The 17,073-nt window shown below is 41.1% G+C and overlaps 1 protein-coding gene across 1 annotated transcript; it reads right to left on the minus strand.

Moving 5' to 3' along the window:
• Positions 1-14: 14 nt before the first annotated feature.
• Positions 15-8,871, minus strand: LOC120789244 (methylmalonate-semialdehyde dehydrogenase [acylating], mitochondrial-like). Its single transcript, XM_040125833.1, has 12 exons — positions 8,715-8,871; positions 8,350-8,391; positions 6,738-6,812; positions 6,144-6,305; positions 5,873-5,951; positions 4,578-4,880; positions 4,304-4,425; positions 3,819-4,008; positions 3,501-3,682; positions 2,416-2,595; positions 1,180-1,278; positions 15-1,070 (listed from the first exon to the last, which is right to left on the minus strand). The coding sequence occupies exons 1-12, from the start codon at positions 8,751-8,753 to the stop codon at positions 966-968; spliced, it is 1,578 nt and encodes a 525-aa protein (XP_039981767.1). The 5' UTR covers positions 8,754-8,871; the 3' UTR covers positions 15-965.
• Positions 8,872-17,073: the final 8,202 nt, after the last annotated feature.

Below are 17,073 nucleotides of genomic sequence, written 5' to 3' on the forward strand. Positions count from 1 at the left end.
AGAAGTCAACTGAGTCAGATTACTGTCTTTATTCATTATTAGTGTCTAACAGTAAACTACAGACTCAAATACCCTTATTATCTCTTAATTTTCAGCTACAAGACCTAAGAGATGAGTCAAGGGGACAAAGTTGGAAGTAACTCCAATACTCTGGATGAAAAGATGTAATGGTTTATGAAGAATATAATTTCAACTTCATGGCATGTAAAACACGGCAATTTAAACTTCTTTACCATTCATGCCCAGCAAAAAGTATTGCTCTGACAGTTCAGTACAAAACTGTGAACCTCTATCTGACCAAGACGACACACACTAATCCCACCACTGGACAGTATACGGTAGGATGTACATCTAGAAGAATTGAACAGCAACCATTATTTAACTTTAAATGGAGTAACAGAATGAGTGTTTCAATTGTTCTAATGTAGCATTTGTTCCATAGATATCTACTTTTCAAGTATCTACCCAGTGCTTTGATACATAGAACACAGAACCATAGAGGATACTAGTGGAAGACATTTGCTGTCATTGCTCAGCAGTAGAATCTCTGATCCTTTTGATTTCTCCTTTTAGATTATTAAAAAAAAAAAAAAAAAAAAAAAATTTTTTACACGAACACAAAAAAGATGATGACTAAATCATGGCCTACCTGGACAGTACAGGATATGAACAGGTGAAACGGGTACAAAAATACAACAAACCCACAGAGACCCACAGCACCATTCATTGCATCAGTCTGATTCAACTCCCCCGTCTCCAATAGCATTGTCATTTGTATCAATCTGTGTTTGTCCAACAATAGTGTCCAAGATGTTTAAAGTTTAAACAATCACCAACCAATAGCCCCCAGTGTGAGTATTTTTCAACAGTAAAAAAGGACATGTAACCCTTTTTCCAATACCTCCTTGGGTTTAAGGCATAAGAGGAGTCAGTGAAGGTTATGATGGATGAACTGTCAATTTAGCTTAGCGCCCCATGGTTGGCATGGTGACAGCTGGGCTCGTCAGGGTCGCATCCTCAGCCTTCCACTGTGATGTCACCGTCTTGATCTGAGTATAAAACTGGATGCCCTGGTGATAAAGAGATAACTGCTGTGTCAGCTAGCCACCCCTCGTGAAGATTTCATTTTGTGTAGTATTTTGATGATCTAACACATGACACACTGCTTTTGTTATTCACCTGCTTGCCATAGAAGTTGGTGTCTCCTCTGAATGAACCTCTAGAGCCAGTGAAGGAGAACATGGGGAGGGGGACAGGGATGGGCACATTCACACCAATCTGTACAAACACATACACACATTAGTAAGAAATCATACATAACTACTGCAGCTGTACAAATACAACATGGATCAAAGTATATTACTGTTCGTTGCTTTGAATAACCTTAGAAAAAAATGTGGGAAAGGTATGTTTAAAAGCTGATATACTGTACTTCCATCTTAACACATATACTAAATGGTCCTCTGAAATCCCTTTAAGAGAAAATGCAAGGAAGACATAGATTAATAATTCCTCTTGGATAAGGGTCCTGGAGATAAACATTCCACATCTTTTTTGCTTTTTAAACTTGGCTCCACTGGACCAAGACTCCATAACACTAACATCTGGACCAGACTTTTGTTTAGGCTGCAACAATCAACAGAAAATTTGACTTTTGTGATCAATTAATCATTTAGTGATTAAATGAACCATCATAGTAAATTTACATATCTTGTGGGTTTTGTTTGGACTTTTGATTGGATATAACCAGACATTTGATGGCATCATGTTGGGCTCTGGAGAAATGTGATCTTTTGATTTCTCCATTAATTTTTTCTGATGTTTACAGACCAAAAGATTAATTATTTAATCAAGTATTTGGCAAAATATTTGCTAATGAAAATAACCTTTTGATACTAACTGCAGCTCAACTTGTGTCCACTGCAAACTAACTCGTGCTGGATAAAAGGACATTTTGGGATCGTACCATGCTATCTATTTAATGGCAGATAAAACTTAACACAATCTCGGGTTGACAATGTAGTAATTGCTGGCTTTTGTTTTTTACAAAGTAGTAGCCTCCAAGTTCTGCCCCTACAAAATAATTTTAAGGGATACGTTTTGGTTTAAATGGATGGACAGTAAATCTACGTTGGGTGTAATAACTTTCATGAATACTTCAGCATCATTGCTTTAAGCCATCACTCCGATGACTATTCCCACTTCACAAGCTCAGTGTCTGTTTCCTATATCTAAACCAGAACGCCTCCCACACAAAACTATTTCCCCTTCACAGTCTCACTGAGGACCAAAATAAAACTTACATGTGACCAGTTGTATCGTAATTTGAAAAACACTATCTTCAACAGACCAAAAGCCTTTTTCTTATCCATCCCTAGTGTTCCTCTACTCAGCCTTTGTAAAAACATGTCTCACCTGGCCAACATCCACCCCATGTGTGTATTTGCGTGCAGTGGCTCCATTGGTTGTGAAGATGGCGGTGCCGTTGCCATAGGGGTTTTCGTTGATTAAAGAAATGGCTTCGTCGAGACTCTCAGCCTCCAGAATGACAAGCACCGGTCCAAAGATCTCCTCTTTGTAACACTTCATGTCCGACTGGAAAGAGGAGCAGAATGATCATACCAGAGTTTTCTCAATCATTTTCACATCATCTACAGAAAAACTCTGCAAAGCTTTATTAACAGTACATTAAATACCAGCATGTATAAAGTTTGTTATAAAAAAATACCCGGAGAAGACAAGGGCAGGTGCTTAAAGTGCATTTAGTAACACTTGTAGCTATGTTCTATTTTTAGATATACTATGTCCAACACTCAACACTCATACCTTAATGGATGGGGAAAATGTCACTCTGAGAAAGGTATTTGTTATTTAGGTAATGGTTATATAAGTTAGTGATGGAGAGTGGCAGCTATGTTGTTAAATCTGTGTTGGCCAGGAAAACTATTCCCAAGTTCCCTATATTCACAGAATGGTGTGACTTTTAGGCTTAATAGTACAAGCATTTTATTACTTTCTTAACCTGAGATATGACTTCCAGCTCCCCAGAATATAGTAGAGCTGCCCTAACCTGTGCTCAGCAGATGGACAACAATAAGACTAACAGTTATGCACATTCAAGAAGTTGTGGGAAGATAGAATGCTGAGACATGATTTAAAATAACGAGCTTCATCAAACATATCAAACTGGTTCATAGTTCTTGGGAGTGAATCTGTCTGTGATAACTATTTAAACTACAAAAACAATTTCACAGAAATTAAGCTATTGTAATTTACCAGTACCATGTTTTGTTCTTGCTGGAAATGTTTCATTTTTTTTGTCCAGTTCCCTTGTTTTCTACATATCTCAGAGTTTCCTGTCAAAAAGCAAGGTTAACTTTATTTTATTTTTCTCTAAGAACAAGAAGCAAACAACAAGCCAAACTGGGACTTCCAGTTTTTTGAGTAAACTGGCTACGTATTTTATTATATTTAGACTCAAATTCCAGTTCTCAGCTCACCGTAACATTGGCCAGGATGGTGGGTCCTACAAAGTTCCCGTTTTCATATCCTTTGACATTGACATTTCTCCCATCTAACAGCAGCTTAGCACCCTCTTCCACGCCACTCTGGATCAAAGACTCCACCCTGTTCTTGGCTTCAGGAGAGATCAGGGGACCCACATCTGCACCGGGCTGATCGCCTTCAGGACATATACATTTAAAATTTCCTTCCACAGAGGGCAATTTTTTTTTAAAAATGAAAATACATGAGGAATAATAGTAAAATGCAAACAATAACACTTTTCTTCGTATTGACATGGTTACTAATGAAATTACCTGCATTTACGCGTAGTGATTTGGAGCACTCCACCAGCTCTGGGAGCCATTCACGGGACTCCCCTACAAAAATAGCAGTGGAGAGAGCCATACAGCGCTGGCCAGCTGCTCCAAAGGCGGCACCCACCAGCTGGTTAATGGTGTTCTCTTTGTTGGCATCAGGCATCACCACACCATGGTTCTTGGCACCCTAAAATGCAAAATGTGGGACACGACTCTATAGGGTTTCTCTCCAGTAGACTTCAGGACATCAAACAGAGGCAGCACAGTGCTAATCACATATGTTACAAATCTCAGCGATTAACAGCTAAGCTCAGCTGTTGTCACGGTAACAGTAATAGTAATATTTTGCTCCATATGCGTCTGCCTGTAACATAGGGGAACAGTGTTTAATATGTGGGTTATCATATAAAAATAATTAGTTCCCTAACGTAATAGTGGTGTACTTAGTCTGCTATAATTTGACTGTGGGTTTTCTGCTGTACCATGTTGGACTGCACTCTCTTGCCATTCTTGGAGCCCCGTTCGTAGATGTACTCTCCAGCCTGGTTGGAGCCCACAAAGCTAATGGCTTTGATGGCTGGATGGTCACAGATGAAGTTCACCGCTACACAGAGATACAAACAGATAATATAAATCCTCTCCTTTTTCTTTATCTGTGCTGCACCCATTAGGCACAATATAAGAGCACACCACTGCTTATCCCACACACAGATCATGTGCATCTGAATGAGGAGGAGGACACACAAACACACTCACCTGCATGCTGGCCGTGGATGATGTTGAATGTACCATCTGGTGCCCCGGCATCCTGAAGCATTTTGGCCAAGAGCATGGTGCATCCTGGGACCCGTTCAGAGGGCTTCATAAGGTAGGTATTGCCACACACCATGCCGATAGGGAACATCCAGAGAGGAATCATGGCAGGGAAGTTAAAAGGAGCGATGCCAGCACACACTCCGATGGGCAGGCGATAGGTGTAAGTGTCCATGTCCTTGGTGATGGAGGGTAAGGTTTCTCCCAGCATGAGGGATGTAATGCTGCAGGCATGTTCAACCACCTCTGGGGGTGAAAAGGAAAGAAACAAAGGAGTCAACCAATAAAACAGTGCAAAGATAAACAGATCTGAGATTTGAGATGGAAATATGAGTTATATATGGTACCAATATGATTTAATGCCGACATTAAAATACATTATTCAGTTTGTACAGAAGCCTATTACCAAAGTAAAAACTGTTAAGTGATTTCTTTTCCATGTGAAAGAAAAAAAAAAAAAAAAAAAAAACTGGAACACAACTTGTGAACACTTAGGGCGCCATTGGTCCCAGAACTGTTGGAAATCTCTAATGCTGGCAGCAAACCTGCAGATGTAGCCTGTCAGAATAATTTGGGCATCCCAAAACTGAGAGCTGTACCAAGTACAAAAGAAATACTTTGGAAGCTCTGTCTCGTAATAACCAAAATATACTGTGCCTTCCTTTATTTGCAAGTGCACATGGCTATTAATTTCTCAACATCATTTCTTTTTGATGCGAGACTGCCAAAGTGAATAAGGGCACCACAATGATGGGAGCTGCATGGTTCTCTTTATATAGCATGCAACTAAAAGCAGAGCCCACAGAGTTCTTTACAGAAAGGCAGAGAATAAACAAGCTAGTCAGACTTTAATATCACGACTGAACAATGTAATGCTGCAGGAATACTGTTACCTTAACCCTTGTTTTGTTAGAAATAGAGACTTTAAAAGCTTAATAAAAAGCAGTTAAAGCCTCTATATAAGCCTCTCGATTATTAATTCAAAAGTAAAAGTTGTTTTTTTTTTTTTTTTTTGCAGGGAGCATCTAGATACACACAAATAATGGACACCCTGCAGCCACTTTCACCCAGATCTCGGTATCAGGGGTTGCCAAAGCTAAGGACTTTTCATCAGGAGATACAGACAACAGTTTCAACAGGGGAATTTGATTTTTGCTGTATATCCACCAGCAGTCTAATCCAATCAGGATATCAAAACCCAATAACACTGCTGGAAGTCGCGTCAATGCATTACTTACGCAGTCCTCTAAATACATCTCCCTCTGCATCAGCAAGAGTTTTGCCCTGCTCCAAGGTGATTATTTTAGCCAATTCTTTCTGAAATATTAGGAAAAACAATTTCAGACATCAGCACGCAGTTTTTTGTAAAGTAAAACACATCTGCACACATTTCATTGCTCTCCAACTTTTTAACCTGAAACAGAAACACTGTTAAAAGATTCAACAACCAATTCAACAACTGTCATTTACTCTGACAGAAGCTCATGAGCGAGTGACACATTTCCTTACAATGTTGTCCTTAATTAGCTGCTGGTAGCGCAGGAAGATCTGCTGCCTGCTGAGGATGGAGGTCTCAGACCAGGAGTGAAAGGCTTTGGTGCAGGAGTCCACAGCTGCCAGCATCTCCTCCTGGGTAGCTTTGGGAACACGTCCCACCACCTCATTAGTGGCCTGAGAAACAGGAGACAGTCCATGCAGACAAGTTGACTGATAGCAGGGGGAAGTCATTACTTGGTATTTCTGCGTGTACATTCATTCATTGATAACCACAAGTTTGTTTTCTATCCTTTACAGGTTTTAAGTTTTATGTGATGAAAGTAGATGAATGGTTTTGCATGGTAAAATCACCCATCACTGCCTTGCCAGAGGCTTATACTGTTGGAAGATATAAAACATGACTTGCTATGCAGATTGGGCTCTGATTCCTTTCACTTTACAAATTAGGCTATTAGAAATTGGCAAATCAAGACTAATTTTCTCCTCTCCAATGTTCACAAGTTACTACTATAAAGCTACACTGGTTATTAGCAGCCGGCTTTTAGTATAGATCTTGCTACTGCAGCCTCTGTTCGGGTTGGGTATCGTTCATCTAAGAATACTTACAGGGTTGTGAATGTCAAGCCAGTCAGACGTGTTGGACTCGACAAACTTTCCATCAATGAACAGCTTGGTGGCGGGCTAGAGGATCACGGAAGCATATGATTAAATCCCTTCCCTGCTTGGTGACATCATTTTAAATTCACTGAGGACATCTATCCATCACCACAACATATACAGTGACTCATTAACAGCATTCCTTTTAGATCTCTTCACTTTCTCTTCACTCTCTGTACACTGAGTTTTGTTATTGGTCAAAATCGGCTATATAGCTTCTTTTCTTGTTTCCTTCTGATTGTATTATATTATTATAAATTGAATAACTTTGGGTGTTGGACTGTTGGTTGGACAAAAAAAAAAAAAAAAATCTGACAATGTTAACTTGGGCTCTGAGAAACTATGATGGACATATTCTCACTATATTTTGACATTTTATAGATTAAATGATTAATCAAGAAAATAATTAGGCAGATTAACTTATAATGAAATGCTTGATTTTTGTGTGCGCTGCTGATGTTCATTATTGTCCCCAATGAGATCTACAGGGGAAATGAAAGAGCTTAATTCTTTGTAACAACGTTTTTGTTCTCTCTTTATGGGGATTTGCCAGTGGCTTTCTCAATTCACAGTTTGATGTCTGACAGTACAGCACAGGCAGATGTTGTGTCACCTCCTGTTGGTATAAAAACAGTACAGTATGCTGATTTCTTGTGCAATAACTGCAAAACATTATACAAGGAATGTCAGTGCATTCTATAGACTGTGTCAGTTAGAGTGAAGTATGGAATTGGGACACAGGTAATGAGTATGTATTGCAATGAGTACAAAGTGCACTGAGTGCAATGAGACATTTCTATGTAGACTCTTGATGGTTTTAAACCTCTTCCATGTTACAATGAGTATGCAAGGCTACTGGGAACTTGTGCTTTGAAATAAATACCCCCTTAAATATCCCCTTTTTTAGATGTATGCCTCTACTAAATCCTTACTTGAAGATCTAAATGGAGTTTCTTTGACTTAATGTAGCATTTTTTTGCTCTGACATTCTGAAAATTGTGAAACCTTACACAGAGTGGCCTGCCTCCCTAGATAATTTCTAGTCAGATACATTTGCGATAACAATCAAAATCTGGAGACTTTTTGTGTAGAGCCTGACCGATAAATCAACCTGACCAATATAATGAGCCAATTAGCTTATCGTAGATATATCAATATCAGCAATGTTGGCCAACGAGTAACATGAAATTGTACTAAGAAACACCAAGATATGCAACGTAGTTTTGAAATGGTCTCCTCATTATATGGTTTGTCCAACAGGACGCATTGCAAAGTTAATTTTTCAAAAAATAAAATTGTACATATGTTGCTTCAACCAAACTGAAGGGATTGTTATCATAAATGTTCATGTTAAATAATGTACGTCAACCAATATGCCATTATTGTATTTGTTAAACCTTCAAATATTTATATTGGTATTGGTATTAAAATCAAAAATCCAGTGTCAGTTGGGCTATAATCTTAAAGGAGATGCTTCATTGCGAGTTTCTGAGCCCGACAGAGCCTGGCAGAATATTTATTCATTTCTGAGTTATGAAAGCTGTTGAGTGCAAGCTCTTACCACTGAGGAGGAGTAACACATGCGACCCAGCTCAACAGGGGCCTGCAAAAAATAAAACACCAGAGCATTAGTTGACTTCAATTCATATTAAACTCATTGCCTAATGAATAAGAGCAAAGCCTGGTTGCTCCATTGACTTGTCTCTCCTGTTCACGTGATGCAAATAACACCTGCACTTAGGTGCCCAGCTTACATTGCCACATACTTCTTAAATGCTTGCAAAGAAGAGGAGTCGGCTGTGTGCACCGTGTGTGTTAGGCAACGATTTTGTTGGCTAGCAGCGCAGGTTGTTAGCTATTTTTTGAGCTGCATAAGCGTTAAACCAAAGCAGCTCTTCTGAAAAGGTGTGCGGGAATTTGCTTTACCTTCTTATTTAATAGGGTCCGCAGGAGAATTGCTGCCATTGTGGTGAGTCAGGTTTCTTTTTTCCTGCTCCGAAGCCCTTCGACCGACCCGCAGGACACTGGCGTGCAAAAAGAAGTTCAGTTTGCAAAAGTGTTGCGTAGGATAAAATGCTGCGGCTTGAAACGATCTACAAACAACCATCAGTGTGAAGGTCAGTGCTCGGCACAGGCGTGTGTGATTTGTTCATCAGCGAATGCTGCGTCTGGCTGCATTCGCTATTCCGTGCAGTGTGGGCGGGACAGACCCAATTTAAAAGCCAATCATTTGCGCAGTAAGCCAGCCGCCCTAAATTATAAGAAGCTGATTGGCTGTTCCTATAAACAAAGATTTTAGTCTTTTCCGTTACTTGACTGAACTTGAAAATTCTTCTTTGGCAACTTCGTTGTCAAAAAGTTTTCAAGTTGCCTTAACAAAGCCCGACGCTTCCCACCGACACAACATTTTTAATATAGATTTTATCAATCACTAAAATTCGCTTCAGTTGGTGAAGGAAACACTTATTAACACCTAGTGGCAGGTAACAGTTTCCATGGCAACATGTTTACAGGCAACATGGACTTCCTACAGTGGAGTTGTCATGATGTTGCAAGATGGATCGAGTCTTTAGGGTTTCCTCGATACAATGTAGGTTAACATGCACCTGACTAAACCGAGATAACATTAACCATCGTAGGTTAAGTGCCTTTCAGCCTCCAAGATAATTTGTCACTTCTCAAAGCTCTGACCATATCGTTTATTTCTGTCGCAAACCTGTTTCACGGACAATCTCATCACCGGAAGAAAGCTCATTTATGTAAATTGTATCTACTTGCCAAGACTTGGGGTCACTGATTTTAAAGACATGCAGGTATTACGAAGAATATAGAGCTTTTTGATTCTAATCTTTAGAAAACATTATGTTATTATGGAGGTTTGTTTTCATAGCAAGGCTCACACAATGTTCAGGGAAGCTTCAACAGGCCGAGTAGCACCAAGATAACTAAGACACTGTTAAAATGACTGTAACCTACTCTCACCATCTGGTGCCGAAACATTGTTTTTTCTGATGAGTTTTTCTTTATTTATTTTATTCAAATAAGTAATTATCAAAATTCACCAAGTAAAAATACCAAGCATTTATTGCAACTTTTGGTATGGCCATTTTTGCTTTATTTGACTATCCATAGGCTAAATTAATAGATTGATTGGAAAAAAACCATAGGAGGACTAACCTATAGTAGAAATAATTGTAGTTCTATCCTGACCTGTATTCCAAATGTCTCTTCAGTAAGCTTTAAGTGGACTGTAAACACCAGAAAACTGGTGTCTAGTCTGTGACAACCATCTATATAACCAGCATATACCATCTAGCACTTGTACACTTTTCCTTACACAGGTATGATATCCAATTAAAGTTTTTTGTTGAAATTGAGCATCAATGCCAGCAAGCACCTCAGATCACCTGGATCACATATATGCTGTTTACAGTTAAAGTGTTTCTTTTCCCTAATGCTTTCAGGTCTGCTTTATTGTAAATATGTAGAACTTTAAAAAAAAAACTAAAAAATTTGTCTCTCATGGTGAGTGTAAACTGATAATGAAGGATCTCTCAAGATTTGTCTGTCAAGTCAAGATTTCATATTCGTTTAGCCTGTATGTCCTTATTTGTCTTTTGGGGTTGTAACCCTGTAACCTTTCTATCCATAATGCCAGAGTCTTGGTGAGATCTCCTTTAAAGACTAGACACTGTCACTCTCAGTGGGACTACCTTATTAAATAAAGGTTCGGTATCATAAACATATACTTTATCAAAGGACTCAACTCTGCTGTGCGTCCTGCAGGTCATCTCTGCTTGTGTCTGTGAGCTGCTGGGAATCATGGAGACCCTGTGGAGTCGCAGCATTGCTGACCCTCGGCGGGACAGCATGGGCCTGTTCTTGGAGAAAAAGAGCAGGACAGGTGAAGAGGCGGACAGCCTCACCTACCAGGAGTTCATGGATGACATGGGTCAGTGAGAGACAGCCCGACATGAATCACAACAGTAAAGGAGCACCGTAAAAACCAAGACATGTCAGTGTTATTCCATATCACCAACTGTCAGCTCATGACAACTCCGATGAGACACTCACAGAAGCTCACAGTGAGGCCTTGACATTAACACTTCCCACCTCAAAAATGCTTGTATGTCATTGTTGTTGTTGTTGGTTGCTGGTAAAATCCGTTTTTACTAGGGTTTTTTGCAGGTTGCCAGTACGTCTTCGGTCTGAAAATCACTTCTGAAATGAATGGCTGAAAATCTACTGACTAATGGGCCTGGACCTCACAAAGAGAGATGAAACATGAAAGACTTTGTCATACATGTATCAATGACTTCTTGTTCTGGATAGCTATGAATGCTTAAACCATTTAGGCTATTCCTATTGATCTCACGTGGATCTGTTGTAACTGGATGGAGGTATTGATCTGGAGTAGAAATCCTCAGGGTAATTCTCTGGATGACAACAAACACCTATTTTCAAAGTGTCAGGAGGCTACAGCAGCAGTCTTGGTGAGATCTCCTTTAAAGACTAGACACTGTCACTCTCAGTGGGACTACCTTATTAAATAAAGGTTCGGTATCATAAACATATACTTTATCAAAGGACTCAACTCTGCTGTGCGTCCTGCAGGTCATCTCTGCTTGTGTACGCGAGCTGCTGGGAATCATGGAGACCCTGTGGAGTCGCAGCATTGCTGACCCTCGGCGGGACAGCATGGGCCTGTTCTTGGAGAAAAAGAGCAGGACAGGTGAAGAGGCGGACAGCCTCACCTACCAGGAGTTCATGGATGACATGGGTCAGTGAGAGACAGCCCGACATGAATCACAACAGTAAAGGAGCACCGTAAAAACCAAGACATGTCAGTGTTATTCCATATCACCAACTGTCAGCTCATGACAACTCCGATGAGACACTCACAGAAGCTCACAGTGAGGCCTTGACATTAACACTTCCCACCACAAAAATGCTTGTATGTCATTGTTGTTGTTGTTGTTGGGCTGGTAAAATCCGTTTTTTACTAGGGTTTTTTGCAGGTTGCCAGTACGTCTTCGGTCTGAAAATCACTTCTGAAATGAATGGCTGAAAATCTACTGACTAATGGGCCTGGACCTCACAAAGAGAGATGAAACATGAAAGACTTTGTCATACATGTATCAATGACTTCTTGTTCTGGATAGCTATGAATGCTTAAACCATTTAGGCTATTCCTATTGATCTCACGTGGATCTGTTGTAACTGGATGGAGGTATTGATCTGGAGTAGAAATCCTCAGGGTAATTCTCTGGATGACAACAAACACCTATTTTCAAAGTGCCAGGAGGCTACAGCAGCAGTATTGGTGAGATCTCCTTTGAAGACTAGACACGGTTACTCTCAGTGGGACTGCCTTATTAAATAAAGGTTCGATATCATAAACATATACTTTCTCAAAGGACTCAACTCTGCTGTGCGTCCTGCATTGTTCTTGGGAATAAAAAAACCCTGACTCTGCGAGTCCAAGGAGACTACTGCGCCACTGTACTTTAATAGACTTATGCACATATAGACTACTTTGCCAACTTGCACAAAAGGCCATAGGATCATTGCATCAGATAGCGATGGGTGGAGTGCCAAGCAGACCCACAGGGAGCCAGGTCTTTCAGTTTCAGCCAACTCATCACTTTCTTGCTGATAACCTATGTGATACATGCAGGAATATTCAGATACAATCTGCTCCAACCAGACCAGATGTACTGTACTGCAAAAGTTTTTATCTAAAGTAATGGGTTGATTTTCAAAAAGAGTCTTGTTTAGACCTATATTGGATATTTCCTGGCTCATTTTTCATCTCTTCTACGTTTTAGTCTGATAAACATTTCTGTGATCTTTTTGTAAATTTCATTTAGCCTAATTCTTAGAGAATATTATACGCCTGCTGCATTTTCGTGCATTAGAGTTCAATCTACATGAATAAATTATGATGCCTGCCTGTGAGATAGGCTGGGAGGCACTGCATCTGTCTATGCACACAAATGGTCTCTGTGCAGCTCGGAGCGCACCAATTACCATTCCGAGCACAGCACCGCTGGTCAGAAATGGAGCTGGGTCGGTGGATGACAGTCGTCAGGGGGCAGAAGGGGGGCTATATTATGGCAGCAACCTTTCAGTCAATCTGGATTAACTCGCGCTGAGCCCTGCGTCGCCAGCAAAACCCCGTGAAAGCGATACGAACATCTGGCTGGATTCAGCGCCGCACCAGTCACTCGCAGCGCTGTAGATATTAAAACAGCTCCTCGCTATAGAGGCGTTTTCTCTTCTGGAGGTGCATGCAGGCGGGTGCGCAGCAGAGGCGATCCCGCACAGCTGCAGCCTTAAAGCCACACCGGGACCCTTCAAGTTGCGTTTACCAGTATTTTTTTCCACGAAAGGGGGAATCTGAGTCACATTTCTCCGATTTGAGGGGATCGCAGGGGAATCGTCCTTTATCTGCTGGTCATGGATTTCTTGAAGGGCATCGCCGGTTTCGCAGGCCGTCACATGTTATAGGAGCCAAGACGCATGTTTCGGGACACCTGAATTATCTCCAAGAGACATCGTCGGTCCCATTTTAGACAAGCCACTCTCAGTATGCCATCAGCCCTCCTGGGAGGAAATAAGCTCAAACCCACCCTCCTTTGACTTGGCTTGATGTTTCGCCTGCAGGGTAAGTTCACTGTTTTATAGGTTGCATTTGGTGCGAATTTTAGCCTCTGAACTCTTTTGGGGAACTGTGTTTCAAGAGGCGCAATTAATGACTTGAAGTAGTTCTCTCAGGACCCATTTGAAAGGGTTCAGATTTTCCCTTGTGACAGGGGTTGTAGCTGTAACCCACGAGCCCAGGACCTGCACCGCAAGGTCAAAAAAAATCTCATTTGCCAAGGATCCCCTTCGGATAGCAATTTTATTTTTTACTATCCACTTGGCTGCATTCTGGGCAGTTTTTTTTTTTTCTCCTACAGGTGAAACAGAGAATCATGCCTTATGTGCCCATTATTCAGCCCGCTCTCGGATACGTGCAGGATAAGACTGAATTCAGATGTGAGATGTGTCTGTGTTTTATTGTGTATTTCGATCAGCACAGAGGATCCGGTGATAGGCTATCTGATGGTCTTGTACCGTGGTTAACCCTGGCTGATAAGCAAATTATACATCAGTCTTTAAGCTGTGATAAAGCCTAAATTAGCCTAAGTTACACAATTGATAATAAGATAAGTGTGTGGGCAGGGGACCATGTTGCAATGAGAGACGAAGACGTGTGAGAATGTGATCCTAGCGATTTTTATAAAGGATGACTTTTAATGGTTTGTCTTATGTCGGGTTTTAGTTATCACATATCTTATTATTCATGAGTGCCTGAGGCACCATTGTAACTGCTACACCAGTGAAACCAGGCTCACGCCTCATTTTGCTCCTTGTATTTGCTTTTACTGCTATGTTAATGCACTCAGTGATGTAGCTTATACACTGCTACCTTTCACTGATAGCAGAGAAATGATATGTGGTTCCTCAGCACCGAGGCCGTTCTGCAGACCAGCTCCACATTCACTGACCCAAATTTCTACTCACCAAAAAATAAGCTTTTGTTTTTGTTGAGGACGTGTTTTTCATTAAGATCTGAAACACTGAGAGTATTTGACATTTGCAGAAACTTGCATGTACACACACACCTGGCCCACATGTTGTGTGTATGTGTGCGCCTATTGTAAGAGAACAGCTTTTTGATTACACAACACAATACGGGGAGAGAAGATTATACATTATTTAGCTATTTCCTAGCTGTGTGAGATAGAAAGCATGAGCTTCGTTGAAAGAGGGAAAATGAGCCAATAGGTACTCTGATCAAGGATTTCATTTTGGCTGTTCTTTTTTCCCCTCATTCATACAGTAACATGAAAAAAGCCCTTGCAATTGAGGCATAGTGTTATAACAAAGAGAGGCAGGGATTTTGCTTTTTCTTACACTTCCTATACCTGAAGTTGCACTTGGGAGCTGGACGATTTGAAAATCTACAGACCTGCTGGCCCGTACTGTGGTGAATATTGATTTGAAGAGGCCATAATGATATTCAGAGGTGATGTTCAAGGATTCTGCATTCCTGTTTCCGATGAAAAATCCCAGGTCATAAGCCCCTAACATCGGGGCACGTCACAACAGTGCAAGAATTAAGATCCAAAGCCAGTGATCAGCATTTAAACTTGTCTCCTGCTCCAGTAAAAGACAGCAGCCACTAAAATATATAGTGTTTCCTGTTTGTTTGTTTGTTTGTTTGTTTGTTTGTTTGTTTGTTTGTTTGTTTGTTTGTTTGTTTGTTTGTTTGTTCGTTTGTTCGTTTGTTCGTTCATTTGACTCATGCTCCAGTCATGAGATATCCAGCATATCAAGGTAGCTCACATTTTTTTGTGATACTATGTGAAGGAAAACCCTTATAATTACAAGGGGGAGTTGTAAATGCTGATGAACAGCACTTCTATTGATGCAGTGTTGTCTGCTTAGTATGCTATCCTCCTGGCACACATGCAGGTACATTTTCAACTACATCAGAATTCTCCATCAAGTCATTTAGGTTTTTATTAGGTGCAACACTGAAAAAGGGTTGATGATTCAGTCATGCTGTCATAAATGGTTCAGTGGGTCTGCTCAGGCCTTCAACAAGGACCTCAATATTTGAGGACCTTTCCTCTATAGAGGACTCTTTGTTCTAAATATTATTAGGATTACATTTCACCAAAAACTGACGTTTTCTGTGTTGCCATGGAGTCAAGGCTGTCACCCAAGAGCTATTGCATTCTAACATTGGCAGACTCTGTAGGAAAAGGGTGGCACAGCACATACCCACATTCACAAACACAGATGTGTTAGCTAGACGGTCCATAATAGCATCAATATTTGGTCAGGATGTTTGGACCCGGGCTACACGAGCATTTACCTGGTAAAATAGAATTTCTACCACCTCAGTCCAAATATGATCCACTTCTCAGCAGATGCTGCAGCTCAATTTGGGTTCATACAGCAGGCAGGCTGAGGACCTATTTCACTGCTTTGTCGATACCGTTTTACCATCGTGTTGCAGCATCAGTTTACCTCCTTGACACAAAAGAGCTTATTTTTGGCTGTAGCATACATCCGGCTGCCTTTCCCTGAGCAACCCTGGTGAGACGCTGCCGAGATGCTGCCATGTGTCGACCTGCGTGGAGGCATACCAAGCAGACTTCATCTCACAGGGCCGCTTTCGCTGATTTCCTGCCCAGTCGTGGATTGCAGAGGCTTTCTAACATGAGCTCCAGCATAAGTTTGGCCATCGGAAAACATATTCCCTATGACATCATTGGCCGGTTGGAATGCCGCATAAGGCTTTTCTTGGCGAATGCTGCCCCAGGGAGACCATAGATATCCTCTCCTACAGTATACTGCTACTGCTGTGCATGCATGTCTGTCTCCATAGCTGGGGGTTGTTGTGTAGTGAGCTACCTCTATTAGGTACAAATCCACCCACTGGTGTGTGTGTGGGTGTGTGCTGTCAGTCTGTTCTGTTCTCTGAGGGCGAAAAGACCTGCTCAGAGGTAGTAAACGAACATTTGATTGACTAAGGAGGGGATTATGGTTAATGCAACAGTAGATTATCTGCTGTCTTGTTTATTTGTGGCCCTCCCAAGTCGTCTCAGAATAATGAACAGCCCAACCTGGAAGATAATGATTTTCTGGGGGTGTGACATTTAAAGATGAAGTACATGATTGATGAATGCATTGATTGATTATCTACTTATTTGTTCATGTACCTCATGACTGCAACCTGTTATGCAAATCTCCATGGAACACCCATAATTAAATGCAAATTAGAGAGACGGCAGCAGATATTTCCTGGCCCATTTCAGTAGCGAGAGACTGTCCTTTCGTCCTCACAGAACAAATTTTGTAGGGATTACCATTGCAACCATTCTCTTCACGTTTGGCTGAGTTTTCAACGGTGAAAAAAGCCCCATCTCCACAGAGTGAATCAATATCACGTCTTCAGCGCCATTCGAGTCTGGAAGTAGCAGGTCCTCTCCGCCTCATTTCACATCCAGAGGCCGCGCCATTCAGAGTCAGAGCAGAAGGTGGTTGCCACACCAACATGAACCTACTCGTGTACACCTCAGCTTTTGTAGACTATACTCTGATACGCATGCACACACACATAAAAGTAGATATTAAACTTTCCACACGGGTACTTGGAAACCACTACACATAGCGTTGCAGCACTGCTTGACACTGAAGTCATCTGCCATCTTAGGAGAGTCATGCC

This window comes from Xiphias gladius, chromosome 4 (assembly GCF_016859285.1).
Source record: "Xiphias gladius isolate SHS-SW01 ecotype Sanya breed wild chromosome 4, ASM1685928v1, whole genome shotgun sequence".
Taxonomy (NCBI): Eukaryota; Metazoa; Chordata; class Actinopteri; order Istiophoriformes; family Xiphiidae; genus Xiphias; species Xiphias gladius.

Coding starts and splice junctions, on each gene's coding strand:
- LOC120789244 (XM_040125833.1), bottom strand. CDS start 8,753: ATGGCAGCAATTCTCCTGCGGACCCTATTAAATAAGAAG. Junction 4,881..5,872: donor AGATGTATTTAGAGGACTGC/GTAAGTAATGCA, acceptor TTTCACCCCCAG/AGGTGGTTGAACATGCCTGC. Junction 1,071..1,179: donor CCAACTTCTATGGCAAGCAG/GTGAATAACAAA, acceptor CTTTATCACCAG/GGCATCCAGTTTTATACTCA.